General features: G+C 45.3%; 1 protein-coding gene across 2 annotated transcripts in view; it reads left to right on the plus strand.

The window, feature by feature from the left end:
- The window catches only part of SEZ6L (seizure related 6 homolog like), a 614,672-nt gene that overhangs the window by 490,383 nt on the left and 106,997 nt on the right, over window positions 1–17,292 (plus strand). For both annotated transcript variants that reach the window (XM_077461365.1, XM_077461364.1), the window contains one exon: window positions 1,142–1,280. In XM_077461365.1, the coding sequence (XP_077317491.1) occupies window positions 1,142–1,280 (139 nt within the window). The remainder of the gene's footprint in view (window positions 1–1,141; window positions 1,281–17,292) is intronic.

Below are 17,292 nucleotides of genomic sequence, written 5' to 3' on the forward strand. Positions count from 1 at the left end.
ATAGGTGACCCTGCCCACCTCTGATGTAACGGAAACCTGCCTGTGTTACATCAGAGGGGGGCGGGGTCACCCATACGTCACGGGGAAGCCCTGGTTTCCCCTTGCGTCAGAGGGGGGCGGGGTCAGGTGACGGGTGGCATATAACAAACGTCAGGCCGCCGGGATCCCCGCAGTGTCTCCTCCGTGGAGACAGAAGATGGATGGATTCGCTGAGCTGGATCAGATCAGCCATTGCTGGAGACATGATCGTCCATCGCTGGATAGCAAGAGTGGATTACCACCGCTGGAATCTTTTTTTTATTTTTTTTATTTTTAATAAAGGAATTTTTCAAAAGTGTGTTTGTCTTATTTAACTATTTTTTACACTTTCTTTGTGAAATGGTAGGGGTACCCCCTTAACATTTCAAACAGGGGGGGCGGGATCTGGGGGTCCCCTTGTTAAAGGGGGCTTCCAGATTCTGATAAGCCCCCCCCACCCACAGACCCCCACAACCACCGCCAGGGTTGTGGGGATGAGGCCCTTCTCCACATCAACATGGGGACAAGGTGCTTTGAGGGGTCACAGACCCCCAAAGCATCCTCCCAATGTTGAGGGCATGTGGCCTGGTACAGTTCAGGAGGGAGGGGGGCCGCTCTCTCGTCCCTCCTCTTTTCCTGTGGCCTGCCAGGTTGCGTGCTCGGATAAAGGGTCTGGTATGGATTTTTAGGGGGACCCCCGCGTCAATTTTTTTTTAAATTTGACGCAGGGTTTCCCTTAATATCCATACAAGATCTGAAGGGCCTGGTAATTGAATTTGGGGGACCCCCACGCTTTTTTATTTATTTATTTATTTTATTTTTTTATCAATGACTTTCAATGAGTGTTCTCTGTATTACGGAGCCGACAATTCATAATAGCTTGTGTTTAATGTTTACAAGTGACAGCAATGAGCAGCAAGCACAGGGCCGGCACCGGAAGTGTCAGTACGGCGTTCTGCCACGTTTCAGCAGAAAAAAAGCCCTGCGTGTACATATTACTTCTGCTGCTTTTGTTTTGGTAAATACAATGTGGTATAAACTGTAATTTCACTTTATGTAAGCCCATAATGTTTCAGTGTTATGGATGTACATTGTCTGATTACTTTCTCCTAAATTTTTCTAGCAATGTGTGGTGGAGAGCTCTCCACCCCAGCTGGAGTTATCCTCTCACCAAACTGGCCTGATTTGTACACAGAGGGTGAAGACTGTATATGGAGAATCCATGTGGGAGATGATCGAAGAATATTTCTTGATATACAGCTGTGAGTATTGCTAAGACAGATTTTGGGGAAATTTAAAGTATTCAGTTCATGTTCTTTATTTAAATATCGTAAGTGAATAACGGGGATTTTTTTTATTCTTTATTATATATTTTTTTAAAGTATGGTTATACAGTAATATGCAATGTCAATATATGCAATGACAAAGAAACAACACTAAACCACCTATGCACATACTAAACCAGTAGTGGTCCAATAGAACCAGGTTTTGCAGACTTTTCCCTATTTGGAATTAGCCGCTGCCATCAATTCCTCCATAAATTAGATGTCATTAACCTTGGACAAACATAGGCTAGTTTGGAAAGGTTAAGTTTACTTCCAATAAATATATGGTATACAGGATTTGGCTGCATTTAGCAAATGTATATAAACAGATCGTTTGTAATGCTTTAGTGACATTGGGATCTGATGGAGAAGAAGCACCGCCGGATAGTCCGGCATCTGGACATCTTTCAGCTGGAGAATGACAACATATTTCTTGATCATACATCACGGGACACAAGTGCTTCATTACATAGTGGGTTATATAGGCACCTCTGGTGATTGGACACTGGTTAACCCCAATTAAGGAGAATTCCTCCCCTATATAACCCCTCCCATATGGGAGGCACCTCAGTTTTTTTCGCCAGTGTCTAAGGTGGTCACGTAAACCATGTGCTATGAAGAAAGCTCTGTGCAGGTCCCTGCGGGGGTCTAAGGGCTATGATAACCGGATCCATATCTCGGGCCGATATTTTGACTCCCAAGATGGTATGGTACCCGGGCCTCGTTATCCGAAGAAACAAGGTTTTGCCTGTAAGTCCTCTCCTATTGGAAGACTGGGCTCTGGGAAAACCAGACTTGGTGTACTATTTACATAGTGGCACGAAAGTTTCTGGCAGAGTCTTTTACAAGGTCCAGGTAAGAGGTTCCTCTGAGAAGGAACCCTAAAAATCCTGAAGGTTGGCACAACTCTGCCCGCCGTGATGGGTGAAGGCTGGAATCTGTCTGTTTACAGCAATTCCTGCGGCGAGGACAGGTAAGAGAAGTTAATCCTATATAAATCATATATTATGGATTTCTTCATGTGAGTAGTTGTATGTCTTACCTGGTTTCCACCACTAGAGGGAGTAAGAGCAGCCTGATGCATACTTACATGCCTTTCAGATACACACGCTAAGTGAATCCTGTTTTTTTCCAGATCACTCACGTCTCCACTGCAGTCTCTGCCACAATGAAGGTAAAAAGAGGGGTCCCACGTAGTCTAGGGGTCCCGCGCGGCTCCATAGGTGATCCCCTTCCCCTTTGGATGACCGTCAGTCCTCGTGCACGCGCGCTGAGCGCGCTCCCATTTTAATGGAGGGGGTGTGGTTGCGAGCCGTGCACGCCGACGTGCACGGCAATGTACTGCGCAGGCGCCAAGCGGCAATTTTTAAAAGCCCAGAGCACCAGGGGGCTGTAAGTGGAAGACACAGGAGGTGTGGGCAGTAAGCATCCTAAGGGATTGGATCCAGGCAAACCTAAGACACCTACTCAGCATCAGGTTGTGCAGTTTAAGCATATATATTTATTGTGAGACTTGGAGCACAACAGTGATTGCACCTTTGTACTAGTACCTCTGCTTTGTAGCTTTGTCTCCTCGTAAGAGGGTCTCAGGGGGTGGTAACAAGGGCACTGGTAAATCACCGCCTAGGTCTAGGGGTTCTAAAAATGCCTGTAGATTACCATCCCCCCTGCAAGACTGGAGCCAGCCTCACAGGATGAGTCAGTGCCCCTGTCAGGTTTTGCAGCCTCTCCTAATTTTTCAGCCCCGGTATATGTCACTGAAGACTCCCTTAAGGCTACATTGGAGGGTTTTGAAGGGAGAATCATGAATTTATAAAATGTTATTTTAGCTTCCCTAAAAGATAGCAGAAAAAGGGGTAGATCCCCTCCCTCTGCTGAGATTCCTCTTTCAGATGACACCTCTGACAATGAGGAGACATCCCTATCATGGGATGCAGTCGGATGAATCAGAGGAAGAGGAGAGAGTCCCCTCCTCCCAGGCACTCAGAAAACGGGTTCAATATACAATATACTGAATTGGTGCGTACCACATTCAGAATGCCCGCTGCTGAGGTCGCCACATCCTCTGTTTCTTCCCTGGGGGTCAGGAAAATCCCACAGACTGCCTTTTCCTTTCCAATTCATCCCTTAATGGATAAATTGTTGTATGAGGATTGGGGACATCCCGATAAACTGTTTGCTCCTCCTAAAAGGTTTTCTATGCTTTATCCTCTGGAGGAAAGTTTCATCAAGAAATGGGGGGTCCCACCGGTCGATGCGGCTGTTTCTTGTGTGAATAGAAACCTGACCTGTCCTTTGGATAATGCTCAGGTATTTAAGGATCCAACTGATAAAAAGCTGGAAACTTTATTGAAAGCCTCCTTTTCCATGACTGGCGCTGTAGTGCAACCTACAGTCGCAGCTGTGGGGTTGTGTCAGTTCCTCAAGGAACAGGTTAAGCAGATGCTTGGCCTTCTTCCCAGTGAGGAAGTGGAGAATTATGCAGAAATACCTCAAATTCTGTGTTTTATGATTGATGCGATTTTGGATTCTGTCCAACAAGCGTCTCGTTTGTCTCTCCTGTTGGCTCATATGCGAAGGGCCCTATGGCTAAAAAATTGGGCAGCTGAGCTATCATGTAATAAATATTTGATTGGGTTCCCGTTTAAAGGGGAACGCTTATTTGGAGAGGAATTAGACAAATTCGTCATAAAAATTTCAGGGGGTAAATCTATTCTCCTTCCAATCAAAAAGAGCAAACGTCCATCATTTAGGCGTTCTCTTTCTCCTGGAGCATCAAGCTCTAAGCAGTGGCGACGGCCTTCCCAACCTCCCTCTACAGGAAACGCTCAAGGCCATGCCCAGGGGCATAAAAAGACTTGGGGGCGAAAGCCTGCCAAGCAGAGCCCAAAAGCTTCCTTGTGAAGGGGCGTCCCCGCTCGGCCGAGTGGGGGGAAGGCTCCTGCAGTTTGCAGAAGCCTGGCGGGAAGAGATCCGGGACAAGTGGGTAACCTCCTCGGTATCTCTGGGCTACAAGCTAGAGTTTCAGGAGATTCCACCTTTTCGCTTCCTAAGGTCAAGGATCCCCAAGGATCCAATAAAGCAAAGACCGCTATTTCTGGCCTTAGATCCCTTACTATCCCAGGGGGTGATAGTGGAAGTGGACCCAAAAGAACAGGGTTCAGGCTTTTACTCGAATCTCTTCACCGTTCCAAAGCCAAATGGAGGTGTCAGACCTATCCTGGATCTGAAGGATCTGAACCTGTTTTTGCTCATCCGGTCTTTCCGAATGCAGTCAATACGCTCTGTGGTCTCCTCCCTGCAAGGGGGAGAGTTTATGGCATCGATAGATATTAAGGATGCATATCTTCATGTGCCAATTTTTTCCGCACACCAAAAGTATCTAAGGTTCGCGGTAGATCAGCGCCATTTTCAATTTGTGGCCTTGCCGTTCGGTCTTGCTACAGCTCCTCGAGTCTTCACGAAGATTCTAGACACTCTCTTGGCAAACCTAAGAGCTCGGGGTATAACCGTCATGGCTTATGTAGACGATTTACTTCTCATAGAGAAAACAGTAGCACTTCTAAACCACAGTGTTAACAGAACGCTAGAACACCTGGAACGCTTAGGTTGGATTATAAACCTAGAAAAGTCATCCCTACAGCCTGCTACCAGCTTGAAATATCTGGGCATGGTCATCGACACCGCTCAGGGCGGGGTGTTTCTACCAAGGCCAAAAGCCATGGCTATAGGGGGTCTGGTGCGCCTAATTCTGGCCAGAAGATCTTCCCCCATTCGGTTGAGTATGAGACTGTTAGGGAAAATGGTTATCTCCTTCGAGGCCGTTCCATTCACCCAGTTTCACTCAAGGCCTCTGCAAAGCTGCATCCTTGCGGCTTGGAACAGGAAGCCCCAGGCCTTGGATCTTCCTATGTGTCTATCCCCAGGGACACGCAAGAGTCTCGTTTGGTGGTTACAAACCAAGAATCTGCTGAAAGGCAAAGCTTTTCTTCCTCTTCCATGGAAGATCATAACTACAGATGCCAGCCTGACAGGCTGGGGAGCAGTGTTGGAGGAGACGTGCTCGCAGGGGAAATGGTCTGCGATCGAGAAGCTATTGCCCATAAATGTTTTGGAGATCCGGGCAGTTTATATGCTCTCATAAACTGGTCTTACAGACTACGGGGTCTCCCTGTTCGAGTTCAGTCCGACAATGCCACAGCAGTGGCCTATATCAATCACCAGGGTGGCACCAGGAGTCTGGTTGCACAAAGAGAGGTGAATCGCATACTTGCTTTGGCAGAAAGGCATGTTCCATGCATTTCTGCAGTCTTCATTCCAGGAGTGGAAAATTGGCAGGCGGATTTTCTGAGCCGCCAGCAGTTGTGCCCAGGAGAATGGACTCTACACCCCAACGTATTTCGGAAAACATATGTCGCAGGTGGGGCACTCCAGACGTAGATCTGTTTGCATCCAGATTCAACAGAAAGCTGGACAAATTTGTGTCAAGGACAAGAGATGCACTTGCTCAGGGGTCAGATGCTCTGACAGTTCCCTGGGATCAGTACAATCTAATATATGCCTTCCCACCATACCCACTTCTGTCACGGTTCCTGGGAAGAGTCAAGAGGGAAACAAAGTCGGTTCTTTTGGTAGCCCCCGGCTAGACCCAGGAGACCTTGGTACGCAGAGATCATGAAGTTGGCAGTAGGCAGGCCATGGATCCTCCCTCTCTGGCCAGATCTACTCTCACAGGGTCCAATTTACCCTCCTGCTTTACACAGTCTGAGTTTAAGGGTTTGGCTGCTGAGACCCACATTCTGAGAGATCGTGGGCTTTCGGGGCCAGTCCTTTCTACTCTGGTCAATGCCAGAAAGCCGGCCTCCAGGCTTATTTACTACAAAATCTGGAAGGCATATGTTTCCTCGTGTGAACCCAGGAGATGGCATCCTAGAAAGTATGTCGCTAGCAGGATCTTGGCCTTCCTCCAGTCAGGCCTAGAAATGAATTTGGCCGTAAGCACTATCAAGGTGCAGATTTCGGCCTTGTCAGTGTTTTTCCAGAAGCCACTTGCATCACATTCCCTTGTGCGGGCTTTCATCCAGGGGGCTATGCAGTTAAGGCCACCAGTCAAACCTCCGGTATGCCCATGGGATCTGAATTTGGTTCTCTCGGCTTTGCAGGGGCAACCATTTGAACCTTTGCATCAGACTTCATTAGTTCTTTTGACTAACAAATTGGTTTTCCTGGTAGCCATATCCTCGGCTAGAAGAGTGTCAGAACTAGCAGCTCTCTCCAGCAAGGAACCTTATCTAATTTTCCATAAGGACCAAGTGGTAATGCATCCCAACAGGTCCTTTCTGCCTAAGGTGGTTTCAGGATTCCATTTGAATCAAGATGTAATCCTAGTCCGCAGAAGAAGAATCTTTGCACACTTTAGATGTGGTAAGGGCAATCAGTATCTATCTTCAGGCAACTGCTCAGATAAGAAAGACTGATTGCTTATTTATTTTGCCGGAAGGCCCTAGGAAGGGCCAGGCGGCATCAAAATCCACTCTCTCAAGGTGGATTAGACAGATTATTTTTCAGACCTATAGTGTAAAGGGGAAAATCCCTCCTTTTCAAGTGAAAGCGCACTCAACGAGGGCTATAAGTGCTTCTTGGGCAGTGCATCACCAGGCCTCCCTGGCTCAGATCTGTAAGGCTGTGTCCCATGATGTACTCTCAAGAAAAGGATTTTACAGGTAAGCTGTATATAAAAATCCTATTTTCTAACAGCCTATCACTTTTTGACATCTCCAACACAATAGGAAGCATTGAGAAAAAATCTTATGTAGTCTCTTGGGGACCTTATACTACCTTGCTAGTATCTAATAGCCCATTTCCTGTAAGGCACAGGAAATAGGCATTTTGTGGGTCAACTTCATAAACTTATACTTGTGTTGAACTGTGAATGTGACATGAAAGTCTTTTTCCATTGTTCTATATATTTGGTATAGAAAACATTAGGTGGATGGAATAGTATTCGATAAGATTGGGATAGGCTTTGTCAGGGTGGTTCTGTCTCCAAACACAGTGCCTCAAAGGAAAGGGTTGAGATTTGTTCCATAGTTGAATGAGAAAATTACACAATTGCATACCTCATACCTCAACAGTTTTTTTCAGTTTACCATCCATGAGGAAGTGATTAAAACAGTATTGGTCCTTATGGAGTAGGGATCAGAATGTCCCTTTCTGTAATTCATGTTGGAATTGTGTATGGCCTATCAGAGGGGTCATGCAAGAGGGAATCTTTTTAGATAAGATGGACCCTCTGTCACAGAAAAATATTAAGGTTGGATCAATGATCGGGTGCTAGTAGAGCATTTTAATAATTTCTGGGGGTAACCACTATTTACTAGACCTAAGATTGCACAAATCCAGTATTCAATTGATATGAGTGGCCTTGTGATATTTCACCACTATGAGTCCATGAGATCTATTGGCCCATAAGCTTTCCAAATTAATTTTAATCTAATTGAAAAAAGATTTTATGATCAAAACTTGCAGCCTGGAAAATATTTAGCCACTATATAGCGTACTTAAAATTAATATAGTTCCATGACTCCTATATAATATAGGAGTTATGGAAGTGTATTCATTTTAAGTATGCTATTCCGCCCAAACCACAAAAGACGGATTGATGACCACTTGTCGAATCTTGGTTAAAAATGAGGCAAAGTTAGCTGAAAAAAAAATTATTTTGGAGGAAGTGAGATAACGATCAAAATATTTTATGCGCGTCTGAGGACATTTAAACAGAAATTGGACTTTAAGGTTTTGTAGAGTTGCCTGATCTACATTGATGTTCAAAGCCAATTTCTGGAGGTTTATTTTGAAATTTGAGAGAACACTATCAATATGAAATTCTGTGAGAAGGTTAGGCAGGGAGCAGTTAGTGGTTGGGTTGCAAATAAAAGCAGATCATCCACATATCCTGCCAGTTTATGTTTTCCAAGATTGGTTGCAATTCGGCTAATGTTGGGATTAGCTGTAATCTGGCACAATAGTGGCTTTACAATGGGGGGACAATGGGCAGCCCTGCCTAGTTCCATTGTTAAGTATGAACGTGTCTAATAGCATGCCGTTGGTTTTGATATTCGCTGCAGGTAGGGGATATATGGCGTCTATCAGTGTTAGTGAGTTTTTGTGCAAAGCCTATATACTGCAACACTACCTTCATAAAGGACCAGTCCACTTGGTCAAAGGCTTTGTCAGCATCTGTGACTAAAAGATTCTATTTTGGGATTGCTTAACAGTGTAGCCAATGGATGACATTTAGGGCCTAGGTCGTATTGTCATTTACCTCTCTTTGTGGGACACAACCCACTTGATCCTGATGGATAATTGTATGTATAAAAGGGAGGAGAATAGTGGCCAATATTTTAATGAACAGTTTAAAATCTGCGTTTAGAAGAGAGAGAGGTTGTCAACAAAGAAATGAGCTCAGCTGAAAAGTCAGCACCACAATATACAGACAGAAAAAAATTGAAAAAGAATTGTGACTTTTCAAGTGCTAAAATCTCCTATCAGAATAATACTCCATACACAATCATACATTTAAAAAGTTAATTTTATTGTACAATTCATAAAAAATATGTCTAATATTAAGATTAGACACCCTTTAACCACCTGCCGTCTGTGCTATAGCCGAATGATGGCCACAGCGCAGACCTGAATTTCCAGGAGATTGTCATATGATGGTCTCCTCTTTGCATGCTCTCTGTGCACGCCCTGCAGGGTGTGCGTGGCATGCGCTGTGATCACCAAGTCACTGAGACTCGGGTGGTCATAGATCCGAGTAAGGGGTCAGTCCCGGCCCTTTACCACATGATCAGCTGTCAGCCAATGACAGCTAATCACATGATGTAAACAAAAGCTCGGTAATAGTTTCTTCTTTTCTCCTCACGAAAAGCCGATCACCAGCTTACCTGCAATGGACATCGGTCCCAAAGAGGAAGAGGCAATTATGCCTCATCTGTGCCCACCAGTACCCCCTGCCAGCACCCCCAGTGCCCAAAAGTGCCACCTATCAATGCCCATGAGTGCCACCTATCAATGCCCACAAGTGACACCTAGCAATGCCCACCAGTGGTGCCAATCAGAGCCACCTAGCAGTGCTGCCTATCAGTGTAACCAATCAGTGCCCATTATTGCCACCCATCACTGCCCATCACTGCCACCCATTAGTGCCCATCACTGCCACCTCATCAGCGTACAACAATGAAGGAGAAAAATTACCTGTTTGCAAAATTTTGTAACAAACTATAAAAAAAAAAAAAAATTCAGACTTTTTACATTTATTAACAAAAAATTTAAACCGCAGAGGTGATCAAATACCACCAAAAGAAAGCTCTATATGTGGGGAAAAAATGATAAAAATTGTATTTGGGTACAGTGTAAAATGACCGCGCAATTGTCCTTAAAAGTGCATCAACACTGAAAGTTGAAAATTGGTCTGGACAAGAGGGGGGTTTTAACCTCCCTAGTGGTATGATTATTTCAGATTTTAGGTGCTGAAAGCAGTACCATTATTTTGCATGGAAATTTGGCGTTTTATATTGTAGGCCTGTAATTCTTAGAAATAATACATTAAAATCCATCCAAACAAGAGTCTAATAGCCGGGTATGATATCATTTGAAATATGAAATCATAAATTATAATATATATATATATATATATATATATATATATATATATATATATATATATATATATATATATATATTAAAATAAATAACTATAAATAATTATAACAAATAATAATATAATAATAATAAAAATTATTCAATAATGTAATCAAATCAAAAACACTGAAATGTGCTGAGTTGCAGAATTGTCGCTGTCATTACTTTTAGTGTTTGATGCCGAATTTCCCTACAAATTACTATCGCTCAATTCTGCGAGTGATTCTAATTTATTATCGCTGTTTTCTAGCTGGTCTATAACCACTTTGATGTAAACTGACATTTTTTGGTTGTTATGGACAATCTCCAGTTTCCTGGCATAAAGAACAGTATTTATAACATAAAACTGCATGCAGGACACTGGACAAACCACTAGGGACAAAGGGAATGTGTAATTATTTGCTACAGTACTGTAATCTGTAAGATTACAGTATACTGTATCTATACTGTGTTTTTTACTTTTTGAATTTGGCGCTGAACTCCGTCCTCATGTGTCGCAACGCTCGCAGGGAACACGGCTCTGCACTGTCACAGATCGAGCGAGACACGGCTCGCTGATCACAGCGGGGAGACATCGCTGGATCCAGGGGACAAGGTAAGTAACCCCCTCCAGCGATGCGATCCCGAGCCTAGCTCGGGAATACCGTTTATGGTAATTAAATCTCACCCCAAGCCAGACTCGGGAATACCGCCAGGGAGGCTACATGCCCAGTAAGCAAGTGGTTAAAAAACATTATAATGCCAAGATCCCCCCCCCCCCGAAGATAGTAATTCCTCCTCCACCCTCCACAACCTCACCCTGTGTTTACACAGAACACTTAGTTTGTCATATCAGGCAGAAAAAAACACACAACCCGACATGTTTCGCCCTGTTGGCTTCTTCAGGATCTTTGGAGGGGGGGTGGTGGAATGAAGTTGCTGAAAAAAAAATATAGATACACATAACAGACATCAGGCATATATACGTATTGGTTTGTATCATAGTTTACAATCCATATACATGTAGCTGTAGTTACTTACAGTAAGTACACATTAATCTTAGGAGGGCCAAAAAGGCATTTCACATTTCTCCCAGAGCAGTCAGACACAATATGGGCACACAATTGTGCGTACCAGATGGACCCACAAGCCAAAAGGAGCCTCACCTGGGGGCCACAGACTCGGTCTAAAGCATAGGGATATTCTCAGGTTGAGTCCCAGTATAGGATGTTTTCAATTATGTTTCCATGTGCTAAATGTTAAATTTTTATTACAATTTGAACAAGCTCTCCCACTGTAGCTTTCTTTCATGAACAATCATTTGCCTTTCTAGAAAGTTGCATTGCACTTCCCTGTCAATGGATATCGTAAATATTTTTCAAATCTTTGTTAACCTCCCTGGCGGTACGATTATTTCGGATTTTAGGTGCTAAAAGCGGTACCATTATTTTGCATGAAAATTTGGCGTTTTATATTGTAGTCCTGCAATTCTTAGGAATAACTCTCTTAAATCTGTCCAAACCAGAGTCTAGCAGGCATCCCGGGTATGATAAAGTTTGGAAAATTAAATCATAAATTATAATATAATAAATAATTATAAATAATTGTACCAAATAATAATATAACAATAATAAAAATTATTCAATAATGTAATCAAATCAAAAACACTGAAATTTGCTCAGTTGCAGAATTGTCACTGTCATTACTTTTCAGTATTTGATGACGGATCTCCCCACAAATCGCTATCGCTCAATTCTGCGAGTGATTCTAATTTATTATCGCTGTTTTCTAGCTGGTCTAAAATCATTTTTGATGTACAGTGACAGTTTTGGTTGCTATGGGCAATCTCCAGTTTCCAGGCATAAAGAACAGTTTTTATTATATAAAACTGCATGCAGAGCACTGGGCAGACCACTAGGGACAACGGGGATGTGAAATATTTACATACAGCAATGTAATCTGTAAGATTACATTATACTGTATGTTTACTGTTTGTTTCACTTTTTGAATTTGGCGCCGATCTCCGTGCCCGTGCGTCGCAACGCTCGCAGGGCACGGAGATCGGCGATGTAATGCATCGAGCGAGACACGGCTCGCTCGTACAGCGGGGAGACAACGCTGGATCCGAGGGAGAAGGTAAGTAAACCTCCTCCTGGATCCAGCGATGCAGTCCCGAGTCTGGCTCGGGGATACCGCTTTTGGTATGAAAAATCCGCCCCGAGTCAGACTCGGGAATACCGTCAGGGGGGTTAAATCATCCCATACAATCCCCTCATCTATAGCCAACTGGCTATTTTGCTGGGTTAATCTCCATTGACAGCAGTTGGTTAGTCACCCTTATTTCAAAGGTTATGTACTGCAGCTATTTGTAATGTGCATTCGTTCTCAGCCCAGCGAAAAACTAATGAGATTTCTTCATCTCAGCCTGTAGTGTAACCATCCATGCCCCAAAACTTCATACGTTTCCACAATAATTATTTTTTAATTTCACTTACCAGCAGACATTTTAAATTCTGCCTCTGGCTCAAGATAGCGTGGGAAGAAGAAGAACCTTACTTAGTAGTTTAACTACTATTATAATAAATTACTGTATTTATGAATCACATGGTCAAAACTTTAGATTATAAAAGCCGGACTACAAATAGTTCTAAAAGTTACTTATGGTAAACATATACACATGTCAAATAGGGAAAACTAACACTTAACAAAAATTCCACAATATTGTGTACTTATCGGGTTTGATTCAATTATGTAGTAGAAAATTTAGCAAAGTAAATGCTCAGTTTGAAAATGACTGTTCACTCAGCTTAGTGGATAAGGTGAAACGACTGTGTTTGCAACAGTCATCCAATCATATGCAAGCAAAAGCATTTTTTTTTTTTCATTTTCCTTGCATATGGTTGGAGGTACAGAGTGAACATAGCTTCACTCTTTGAAAGCACACAATCAATTTTCAGAGTGAATTTTCTTCTTTATTTGTGCAGTGATTACTACTGCAGCAATAGTCAAATGGGAGATTTAGAACTATACATCTTGTACCAATGTGGTGCTCATCATTATTTATTGACTTATATCCTATAGTGATAGGAGAGCTAAAAACCTTTTTGGTTGAAATTACTTTACGGTGCCATAATGTTTTATTTTTACATCAGTGAAAACATTTATTTAGGAGTTTCACAATTTCAAGGTTAATTTCAAGATTAAACAATAATACAGAAGGTTACCTTAGTCATATGTAAAGCGGAGGTTCACACAAAAAGTAAACTTCCACTTTTCGGTAACCTCCCCTCCCTCCAGTGTCACATTTGGCACCTTTCAGGGGGGAGGGGGTGCAGATACCTGTATAATACAGGTATTTGTACCCACTTCCGGGAATAAACTCCCGCGGGGCTCATCCCCTTCACGTCACCCCCCACTGTGTTCTGGGAAACACACAGGTCCCAGAACACAGCGGGGACCAGTGAGGATGCACAGCACGACTTGTGCATGCGCAGTAGGAAACCGGAAAGTGAAGTCGCAATGCTTCACTTGCTGATTCCCTCACCGAGGATGGCGGTGGGGGCAGCCGAGAGACGAGCGATTGCTCGGCTTCGGCTACCGACATTGCGGTCACCCTGGACAGGTAAGTGTCCATTTCTTAAAACTCAAAACAGAATCAATCAGCGCTGAACAGATAAACTAAAATACATACAGTTCGTACTAAAATACTGCGGCTAGAATACTATAGGTTAAAATACCAAATCCCAGAATAAAAATTAAAAACAACAGTACGGCGCAGATAAAAACCAACAAAATATTACTAACAAAGTAATATATGTAACATATACAAAATAATCTATAAATAAACAAAATATAGGATAGGTAAGATGAGCATCAAAAAGTCCACAAGTGCAGAGTGTCTTCATTCAGCATAAAGAGGTGATGATGTGATCCCTTCCACCAAAGAGTAAGATGGACTCTCACCTTAAACAATGGACCCCTGATAAATCAGACAGGTCAAAAACGCATATTCCCACCAGGGGTTAATCACAGACATCAGCATTCAGACAAGAGTGCTCCGGGAGTAGATCCTTTTCATATCCCATATACCAGCATAATTCCACATGAAAGCATAAGAAGACAAAATCTAGTGCTCTCCGTTTCCAAAAGATTTATTAGATTTATTAGAGAAGTACAAATAGAATGGTACACTCACATGCTGTGGCACTGATCTCCAGTGCCGAGTAGTAAGCGGAATACGAATTCAATGAATATCCATGCACGGATCAGCGTTATGGCTTGCGGGTGACGTCACGGCTAATGTCACGTGGTCCGTACGCGTTGCGTCCCCGAAAGTAGGCGGGACTTCATCAGCGACAACGGCATGACGTCGGACAGCCGCTTTTAAGCTCACAACACTGATCAATAACCAATAAAAAAAGAATATATGCGCAAGTCAACTACACAGGGTGAACGTATCCAACGTGACCCCGGAAGCCAGAATGCGCACATAATCAGGTACACACAGAGAGAAGAAGTAAAAAAGTGAAATAAAAATAATAATAATACATCGGCCAGAGGGACAGAGCAAAAACGGAATGCAACAGCACTCCTACAGTCCTTTGTAGTTTGTATACCTCAGAATAGAGCCATTTCTTAAAAGTCAGCAGCTGCAGTATTGGTAGCTGCTGGCTTTTATTTTTATTTTTTTTAAGTTGACCTCCCGCTTTAAATGAGACGAAACTGGTAATTAAACTCTGCGATTTTCAGAACGGTGGGTGCATGCGCCATTTTTAAAAGTAAAGCAGTAGCACTCAGTGAGGTCTTGTCTGGCGTGTGCTGTGCCTCTTCCTACATCCCCTCCGCAGCTTCTGACCCTCTGTCTCCCCGCAGCCTCTGACCTCCTGCCCCCCCGCAACCTCTGACCTCCTGCCCCCACAGCCTCTGACCTCCTGCCCCCCACAGCCTCAGATCTCCTGTTGCACCCTTCGCAGTCTCTGACCTCCTGCCACCCCGCAGCCTTTGACTTCCTGTCCCCCCCCGCAGCCTCTGACTTCCTGTCCCCCCCCCCGCAGTCTCTGACCTAATGTCACCCACCTCGCAGCCTCTGAGCTCCTGCCCCCCGCAGCCTTTGATCTCCTGTCCCCCTACAGCCTCTGACCTCCTGCCCCCCGCAGCCTCTGACTTCTTGTCCCCCGCAGCCTCTGACCTCCTGTCCCCTCCCCACAGCCTCTGACTTCCTGCCACCCCGCAGCCTCTGACCTCCTGTCCCCCCCCCCCCGCAGCCTCTGACCTCTCCTGTTGCCCCCCCGCAGTCTCTGACCTCCTGTCCCCCCTGTACCATCCGCAGCCTCTGACCTCTCCTGCATCATCCACAGCTTCTGACCTCCCCTGTAACATCCACAACCTCTGACCTCCCCTGTACCATCCACAGCCTCTGACCTCCCCTGTACCATCCGCAGCCTCTGACCTCCCCTGTACCATCCGCAGCCTCTGACCTCCCCTGTACCATCTGCAGCCTCTGACCTCCCTTGTACCATCCGCAGCTTCTGACCTCTCCTGTACCATCCACAGCTTCTGACCTCCCCTGTACCATCCACAGCCTCTGACCTCCCCTGTACCATCCGCAGCCTCTGACCTCCGCTGTACCATCCGCAGCCTCTGACCTCCCTTGTACCATCCGCAGCTTCTGAACTCCCCTGTACCATCCGCAGCCTCTGACCTCTCCTGCACCATCCGCAGCAGCTGACCTACCCTGTATCATCCTCAGCCTCTGACCTCTCCTGTACCATCCGCAGCCTCTGACCTCTCCTGTACCATCTGCAGCCTCTGACCTCTCCTGTAGCATCCGCAGTCTCTGACCTCTCCTGTACCATCTACAGCCTCTGACCTCCCCTTTACCATCCACAGCCTCTGACCTCTCCTGTACCATCCGCAGCCTCTGACCTCCGCTGTACCATCCGCAGCTTCTGACCTCCCCTGTACCATCCGCAGCCTCTGACCTCTCCTGCACCATCCGCAGCAGCTGACCTACCCTGTATCATCCTCAGCCTCTGACCTCTCCTGTACCATCCGCAGCCTCTGACCTCTCCTGTACCATCCGCAGCCTCTGACCTCTCCTGTACCATCCGCAGTCTCTGACCTCTCCTGTACCATCTACAGCCTCTGACCTCCCCTTTAACATCCACAGCCTCTGACCTCTCCTGTACCATCCGCAGCCTCTGACCTCCCCTGTACCATCCACAGCCTCTAACCTCCCCTGTACCATCTGCAGCCTCTGACCTCTCCTGTACCATCCGCAGTCTCTGACCTCTCCTGTACCATCTACAGCCTCTGACCTCCCCTTTACCATCCGCAGCCTCTGACCTCTCCTGTACCATCCGCAGCCTCTGACCTCCCCTGTACCATCCACAGCCTCTAACCTCCCCTGTACCATCCGCAGCCTCTGACCTCCCCTGTACCATCCGCAGCCTCTGACCTCCCCTGTACCATCCGCAGCAGCTGACCTCCCCTGTATCATCCTCAGCCTCTGACCTCTCCTGTACCATCCGCAGCCTCTGACTTCCCCTGTACCATCTGCAGCCTCTAACCTCCTCTGTACCATCCGCAGCCTCTGATCTCCCCTGTACCATCCGCAGCCTTTGACCTCTCCTGTACCATCCGCAGCCTCTGACCTCTCCTTTACCATCCGCAGCCTCTGACCATCTCGTCTTATATCACGTGTGGAGAGGAGTCAAGAGTGGGAGTGCCGCCAGGATGGGGGTCATGGGAGAAGTCAGAAATGTATGGACTGTGGAGAGGAAACTATGGGATAAAACCAGAGCCACCAAGCTGGGGCCGACTGACTGAGCCCTGCACGGTGCACCTGAGAGGAGATCAGTGACAGCGCCACCAGGCCAGTCTGAGGGGGAGTCAATACAATATTGTAAGGGGACACTGATATAAAGGTTTCCCCCCTTATATCAGTAAACCCCCTTAGCTTAGTGTTTTCTTTCTGCTGAAGGTGGTCTCTGGTCACCAGAGTCCTCACCACATTCCCAGAGTTCCCCTTTACATCATAGTCTGCAGGATTCCACCTTACAGTGCAAGTGGGAACTCTGATATAAAGGGCAATGATGCAGATGTAAGTAAGAACTATGATGTAAAGGGGAATGCAGTGGACTCTGATATAAGTAGGGTCTCTGATCACCAGTGCCCCCCTTTATATCAGAGTTCCCACTTAGATCATGATCTGCAATGTTCCCCTTTGTCCCCCTATGTCAGAGTTCCCTTACACTGTAAAGGG

The sequence above is a fragment of the Lithobates pipiens genome, unplaced genomic scaffold (assembly GCF_037356315.1).
Source record: "Lithobates pipiens isolate NorthernLeopardFrog02 unplaced genomic scaffold, aLitPip1_a1.2 Scaffold_3, whole genome shotgun sequence".
Taxonomy (NCBI): Eukaryota; Metazoa; Chordata; class Amphibia; order Anura; family Ranidae; genus Lithobates; species Lithobates pipiens.